General features: G+C 31.8%; 1 protein-coding gene across 1 annotated transcript in view; it reads left to right on the top strand.

Moving 5' to 3' along the window:
- Positions 1–8,213, top strand: part of LOC110038850 (probable calcium-binding protein CML36) — a 20,050-nt gene extending 11,837 nt beyond the window's left edge. The window contains exon 2 of the mRNA XM_020743767.1: positions 7,980–8,213. Within this exon, the coding sequence (XP_020599426.1) occupies positions 7,980–8,213 (234 nt within the window). The remainder of the gene's footprint in view (positions 1–7,979) is intronic.
- Positions 8,214–8,482: the final 269 nt, after the last annotated feature.

Raw genomic sequence — 8,482 nt, 5'->3', positions numbered from 1 at the left:
CCAGGGTCAATCCTAAGGCCAAGTAATCCTATAGGGACTCTTCTTGAATTCTCTCATAATGATCTTACCTACTAAATGCTAGAGGTTAAGGTCAATATGTGGAATTTCAAGTTGAGTAAAGAGAAGAGTTTTGAATTTCTAATGGTGAGGGTACCTTTTCTAGTTTTCTAAGGCTAGTCAATAGGAAAATCCTATGGCTAGACCTAGGCTACTAAAGAAGTTTCTAGACCTCAACCAAAAGTGAGGTCAACATTAGTGTTGGTGTTACTTAGGTGTTTAGTTGTGAGAGAATGTTAAGTGTATGTATGTAGGAAATTTTTTCATCCAAGACTATTTTGAATGCGAACTAAGTGTTTAAATGTATTTGTACTTGTTTGTGAATTAATATAAGTTTGTTTGTGTAAAATTTTGTGTTATTTTAGCCTCAAATTGAAATAGTTATTAAGTAGAATTTTGAGGTAAAGGAGAGTTACAGGAAGTTGAAAATAGTCATTTAAGTGCTATGAGACCATTTAGGGGTGGTTTACTAAGACAAATAGTGCATTTTACTTTAATTTCAAAATTTTGAAAATCGTACATTGGTGCCTTAGCTCTACATTTCGCGCTTAAGGGTGAGCAAACTCGAGAGGCAGGCGGCCGAGCGCCACTTACCCGCGCTTAAGCGCCGGTTCACAAAAATCGGTTCGCGAGCAGTTAACAGTAAAATCGGTCCGCGAGCAGTTAACAGTGAATTTTTGAGCCAGAAATCGCCATTTTTAATGCCATCGTCACCTTCTTCCTCTTGATTTCGCAATTTTGCAGGCTATAACACATCTAAAGTGAAGATTTCTTGGTGGAATCAAGTGAAGTTTGCTAGATCCAAGTTCTTTGAGGTAAGAGCTTTACTTCTATGTAAAAATTTTGGATTTTTACAATGTATTTTGAGTACATTTGCATAAATTCAAAAATTCACTATTCATGGAGAAAAAATGAGGAAAAATCTATGGAAAATTGCATGGGAAGTTTAGTTTGTGCTTTTGAAAGTTTAGTTTAAGAATTTAAACTTGATTTTTGAAGTTATTGTTGGAATTTAATAAATTTGTAGAACAACATCAAGAATGAAGAAGAGCAAAGGCAAAGCCCTTTTTGATTCAAGTAAATTTGTTAGTTCAAAAGCTCAAGATCAGTATAGCGACGCATTGCAATCACGCAAACTGATTCAGGAGCGATGTTTTATAAATCCTGGTGAGACGTGGAAGATTTAATTGTTTGCCGATAGTGGGAACAATTATGTTGTTTCTCTACTGTGCCAGTTATATATGTTTTGAGGGAGTTCTATGCAAATTTTCTAAAGCAGAAGACAATAGTGTCATGGTTCAAGGAAAGTTGGTACCTTTTTCACCAAAGGTAATCAACTTGTTTTATCATTTACCATCAGATACGATATGTTTTTATGAAAATTATAGTCCGACTGAAGTGGAGTTATGAGAATATTTCTTACCTGACTATAGAGAGAGGACTTTGGAAGATCACTAATGAGAGGAGAGTCAACTTCCCAACTTCAAAGTTATGTGCACCTTTAAAGGCCTGACACCATTTCGTTTTTGCTCGTCTGCTTCCGACCAATCATCTCAGTGAAGTGACCAGAGAAAGAGTGACGTTGAACTATTGTATTCAAGAAGGAAAGCTCATCAACATTGGAGCTTTGATCGTCAGACTATTATCAGTTCTGCTACAGATGTTACAACTGCAGATCTGGGATTTGTTTCCTTGATCTTTTCTTTGCGTGGCAGGCTGGAGTTAAATATGATCGCTGGGAGGAAGTGTTATTACCTCTAAAGCCCATCACTAAGGTGAATGTGAAGACTTATTATGAGCATTCAATTTTTGGCTGGAGAGGAGGATTTTTCAGAAGCTATGGAATGGAGACGTCTGCTGCTTCTACATCTAGACCATCTACCTCACGTGCTTCTACATCTAGAGGTGAGTCTACTGAGAGTAAAGATCATTTATTACAGAGGATAATGGATAATATTAATTTGACCGCTGATTGGGTAAAAAATTTAGAGTATTTTGCAGAGCATAATGATAGGTATAATACAAGAAAAAATGATTATGAAGAGAAATTTCACTCATCTTTGGAGAGCCTCATTAGGGGTAACCAAGGAGTGAAATTTCCTCCATATCCTAGATACCGTGATTATGAGCCTGCAAAAGTTTGGTCCGGGCTTGCTACATTTGCATCTTTGTGTTGGTTTGAATTATGTGATGTGGTTAGTTCTTTTATATTTAAGTGAGAATTGTTTAAGTGAGAATTGTGATGTGACGTGTTTTCATGTTTTGGACTTGAGACATGTATGTATGTTTACAACACACACCACAAAACTACCCGCATCAATAGACCCTTCTTATGAGTTATTAATAAGAGGGTCATTTTTAATAATAGAAAAATTATTGCACAATTCATAAAAAAATTGTGTCTTATCTCTTTTTTCTTTCGTTCGACCAACGTTATATTCCTTAAACATAATCCAATGGACAACCCATGATCCAAAAATATGCTATAAATTATTTAGATATTTAGACATCCTGATTTATATAAAATTTAGCATGCTTAAATAAAAAATTCACAAAAGCAAAAAGAAAAGAATTTTAAGGCAACAATAACCTACATTGATTCATATAATATTTTTAATTGACCCAATATACAAGAGTCTCAAAAATCCATGAATCACTATTTCATCTCTCCTCTCCCTCTCTTTCTCTCAATTTCTATCTTTAGAAAGCTTCATATCTAAGAAAATGAAGAAAAACGTTGAAAATAAATTTTGATGGGTTTATATATTCAAAAAAAATAATATTTCTAAAAATATAGAAAAATAAATTATGGTAATTGCCTAGCAATTTTAGGTAATTGCCTAGCAATTTTAGTTTAATTAAAATTGTCATATATACTTATTGAAATTTTATAATTTATAATTATCAAAATTATGAAAAAAAGTTTTTAAATAAAATATATTTAAAAATTCTAATAAAATGATTGACAATATGGAGGCTAGAAGACTCCAAAATACTCATTTGTACAAATACAAATAGCTTTGTTAAGTTCATACAAATACAACAACAACAACAACAAAGCCTTAATTCCACTACGTGGAGTCGGCTACATGAATCCTTTTTATCCATTGCATCCTGTTTAGTGTCATATTTTCATTTAGTTTTAGGAAAATAAGAATATTTTTTATACAATAAGCCCAAGTCTTCCTAGGTCTACCTCTGCCTTTCTTAACACAAGTCAAATCTAAAACATCTACTCTCAAAACATCTACTCTCCTCCTAATTGAATCATTAGATGGTCGACGTTTAATGTGACCAAACCATCTAAGATGACTTTCTCTAATTTTGTCCATCATAGGAGCTACACCAAACCCTATCACGGACATATGTTAAGTTCATACAAATAAAAAGCATATTTTTTATGTACCAATCATGCCCATAAAAATAGAAAAAAAAAGTTGAAGAAAATAGAGTGATTAAAGGTTTATAAAGTGATAAAGAAATTTTAAAAATTCTAATATAAAATAAATTAAATGCATAGAATAATTCCCTTCAGATAATACTTCAATGGAATCATTTCATCATCCTTCGAGACAACCTTTTTATATATCTAAACAAAGCATAAAATTATTTAAAAGGATACTCTTAAGGACAAATTATAATATTTTTTTTTATCAACCATACATATATAAAAGTAAACTCAAAGCAAACAGTTATTGAAGGCATTATGATGATATTATTGAATTGAATTATACTTGTAGATATTGCATTAGTCATAAAATCTTACACACATTGAATCATAAGCTCTACTCAACTCCTTTCCTTCTTGTTCTAAATAATTCTCATAAACTCCTTTCCATCAATAAACTTACAACTAATTATTTATCTTCGATTTTTTATGCTTTAAGTTTTACATAATGGGCTTAATTACACTCTTCTTTTTGGTTCTCATTGTTCAACACTTTGTACAACTAATACTACATGGAGTCCTCTACCACGCCTATCCCCTACCACAATAGCATCAACTTCAACGCTTTGGCTTTGCAAATTTGGCCTTTCGCTTAGAATCATTTTCTCCGAGCTAAAAATGAACCCAATCTACTTAAGTTATTTTCTTATAAAAATGATTCAATGTGAATTTTGCGTGTTTGCAAATATATTCTCTCTTTCTTCTTCTTCTTATGGTTGTCAACTATTTAAACAAAATCACACAGATGTATGAGTCATTCCCCAATTTTGTCGATACAAGGATTTAAATATTGCACAGCATTATGAATGATTTCTGTTCTCTTTTTGCTAGATGGGTATATTCAATGAAAGAAAATAAAATGATCTATGAATTTCTTCTTTTCATATCTTTCATTATACACCAACTTAATTAAACCATAAAAAACCTTCATTTAAGGGTGATGGAGAATACATCACTACTAACCTTCAAACAATACTCAATGATTGTGGCATTGCTCATCGACTTAGTTGGATTTATTCATAAGCATAATGAATTATTTGAATGAAAACATCACCACAATATTGAAATAGTTTGAAATATCATACTTGCTGCTTAAATTTCATTCGATTTATGAGTTCACATACTTAACTATCATTTTTTTAATAAATTGCCTTGTTTAACAACAAAGCAATGTTCTCAGTATCAATTGCCATATGATTAGGCTCCTTTAGACAACTATCTTAGAACTTTTGATGTTTATGATTTTTGTGATTATCTCCTCACTCTATACATAGATTTAAACCAAAATATCTTTTTTGTATCTTTCTTATTCATGGATCAATTTCTAAATGATATAAATGCTATAATACTAACAAAGAAAAAATCATTGTATCTTATCGTGCAAAATTTAATGCAATGTATCTTTTCATAATACTTACATTCACAACCAATTTCTTCTAAATTGCCTCAACAAACACTTCACTCCAACAACCAATTCCTTTTTTGTTACTCAAAATCCCTATCATAAATTGTCTACACTGCCTGCCCTAAGAATAAACTTGTGTGATGCAAATACACCATTGTATACTTTTTTGTCCGCAATTAAAACCTTGCCAACTAAAACCTTCTCCTTCAATAATACAAATCCAATAACTCTTACAAATATTGTAAACATTCCCCAACATCCAATGAATGACAGATTCTAGGCCGACAACATTACTTAACCCAACGCAACATTAAATCAAAGGATATTATAAGTATGTTAAATCCTATCACCAATTTTGATCAAATTTATTGCCCCAAATTCGTCAAATAGCATGCTGAAAGGTTGGCATCAACATTTGAGGCTCTACAAGCTCAAACTATTTGGATAATTATAACCATTTCACCATCACAGAATATGTTGAGATGTAAATGATTTTATTTTTTTTATTCTACAAGCTCAAACTATTTGGATAATTACATTGCATTAAATCAAAGGATATTATAAGTCATGGACTCAATATCTTGTGATTGGAGACTAATGAAAATGAATTTCTAAAGTTAAATACAACTTAGAAGGGGTTGTGGCTTGTTGCTAAAGGCTACAAGCAGGAGTAAGAGTTGAATTATACTGAAACTCTTAATTTGATTACCAAGAAACAAACTACATGCGAAAAACCTTTCAATTGGATGTCCTCAATATTTCTTTCATGGCAAACTTGGCCATGCCCTACGCATGTCATAACTTTTAGATTTCAAGCTTCACATTGTTTGTCCTCTCAATAAATCACTCCGTGGGATTTAAATCTCTCTTATGCAAAAATACTTGAAGAAACCATTTATTTAAATTGCCTCCAATCAGTCATTCTTGCCTCCGTTCTTTATATTTAATGGATTATAGAGTTCAGAAATTCCACCCTTTATTTTTTTTCTCGCAATATAAAATTATTATATTTAAACGAATTAATCATGATTAGTCAACGCTTGTTTCAAATGCCACATTTAATTGGACTTTACATGTTGAAATGTTGATCGAAGGTCTTCTTAAATTCCTAAAAAATTTGTCAGGATTTAAGGTCACCATATCTTTCAAATGCCACATTTATGTGGACTTGGTCCGTGGTGTAATTAGTAAATAGCCTTCTATTCGATCAGAAGACCCTAATTTGAAGCATATAGTAATCACTGGTTTAAAATATAATTGCCACAGTGCTTCAAATAAAAAAAAAATGTAACATTTATCTTCTTTTATAATATTAATAGCTTGATTTCAAAATGTTTTCTTTGACTTTTGTCTTCTCTGAAATGATCTTATACTTAAATAGGCAACATACTTTAGAAAATTTAGGACTTAATTGAGATTATTTTTTTTTTTTTTGTTTTTAGGAACATGCCTGTTTGGTCTGCTTTTGTTATTATTATTTCTATTTCAATAAATATTTTATACGTTTTTTTTTTAATATTTGAAGTTCTTTAAAAAACAATCACAACTTAATTAAAAGTGATAAATATATTTATTTTAAATAAAAATAAAAAAATTAAAAGAAAATAAATCAGCTCAAACAACACCATACTAATCAGTGACATTTTTCAAGATCTCTCTCACCATATGAAATTTATATATAAGAAAATTCATTTGTTAATATAAAAATTATAATAAATTTATTCATGTAATAGGTATCATAAATATACAAGAGTTATGTAATATGTGAGTAAACCTCACAAAGCCAGTTGGAATGAAAAAAAATGTATCAATCCTGACACCTCATGTTCAATGTGTTCATTTTGCCTTTTTTTTTTTTTTAGGGCATTTACATGAATAACACAATAGTCTAATTTATTTACATATCTAGCTAATACCTATTTTTTTCATTTTTACATGCATAACATTCAAAATTTTAATATCAAAGTAAAATTATCATTATTATTAATTTTTAAAAATAAAATACATCATTTGATGTATTATTTTATGACACCAGAATTCTTATTATTAAATTAATTATATTTTATTTCAACTAAAAATAAAAAAAAATTAAAATAAAAATGCTCTCAAATGGCCCCTTGGCCAAAATCTTCTCGAGAAAAACTATATTTATACCTTTTTTTTAGCCTTTTGGCCCTGGTCTTTGGAAGCTTCCAATAATTGGCTCATTGATATTATTTATTTGTACAATACCACTTTTTGATTGGTTGGCTTGCAATATTTTTTAACCATTTGAAATGTGCTAAAAATGACTAAATTAGGAGCTTAAACAGGTGCCCATTATGATGTGGCATCTTCATTGAAAAAAAAAAAAATGGATAAATTAAAATAAATTATTAAATAAGAAATACTATGCTAAAAATAAGAAAAAATAAGAAAAAAAATCAAATCATAGAAATGATAAGGAGAAGCAATCATTGCAGACACAGGTGAAGCAGCCTCCATAGACCCACTAATGTCTTCAACAACATACTCAACAGTCGTCTCAGCACGCAGTCAACAAATTGTCTCTTACGATAAAGTAACCTCTAAACAGAGAATATTCAAAAACGAAGCAGTGGATGAGATGTTTCAGGATTTGGCCAAAAAGCCTGGATTCAAAAAAAAAAAACAATGTCAATAAGACGGATCACTTCAAGTATTGCCCATACCACACATTGGTTGGACACACCATAAAAGACCGTTACAGCTGCAAAGAGTGACTAACATGATGCCTTTGATGCCCTTGGTCGGCTAAGCCCCCTCTCTCCTAAGTAGGGATGTCAAAACTGCTCGTTGTTCGCGAACAACTCATGTTCCGCTTATTAAGCAGCTCATGTTCGACTCGTTCACTAAGTTAACGAGCCGAACACGAACAACGCGAACAAATATTTATTTGTTCATGTTCGGCTCGTTTTGGCTCGAATTACCACTAATCAATTATATATATCAGACACTAGCATCGTAAAAGAATGTATGAGATACATAGAGATTGTATTATATATATCTTTGATGGATATATAAAATCAAGATGCTAGCGGTTGGACCTAGCTGTGCTCTGCTAGGGTTTTCGCTGTGATGGAGCTTCTTGGAGGTGCTTTGGACCTGTGTGAAGCTTGCTTTCTCTTCAAGATCTCCCTGGGGTTTGTGGTGGTAGTTTTGGTTTTTGCCCGGGAAGTTTTTGTTTCAAGTTTGTGTTACTGTTCCATTGATAAAGTTGCTGTTAGCTACTGTTTTTCTCTGGGGCTTTCCCTTCCTTGCTGGTTTTCCTGGTTTTCAGTTTAGATTGATACTTTTTGAGGCTCTGAAATTGCTTCTCTTCTGCTGGAATTTGGTCTTTACTGTTTGGTTCCCTGCCTTTGTCTTTGATCCTTATGTATTCAATGGCCTATCCCATTGATGTGGATACCAATGCTCAATGGACCAATGCTACCTTTGCTGAAGTTGTTGGTAGTGGCTTGGAAGTGCCTAAATCCTTTCAACATCTACTTTTCCCTCAATGTTTACATGCTGCTGCTGCTGGGAGGGGTGTTTGCCCCCTTTTTAATCTTTTA

This window comes from Phalaenopsis equestris, unplaced genomic scaffold (assembly GCF_001263595.1).
Source record: "Phalaenopsis equestris unplaced genomic scaffold, ASM126359v1 Scaffold234162, whole genome shotgun sequence".
NCBI lineage: Eukaryota > Viridiplantae > Streptophyta > Magnoliopsida > Asparagales > Orchidaceae > Phalaenopsis > Phalaenopsis equestris.
Note: the sequence above shows the minus strand (reverse complement) of the source record. Positions and strands in the feature narration are given on the sequence as shown.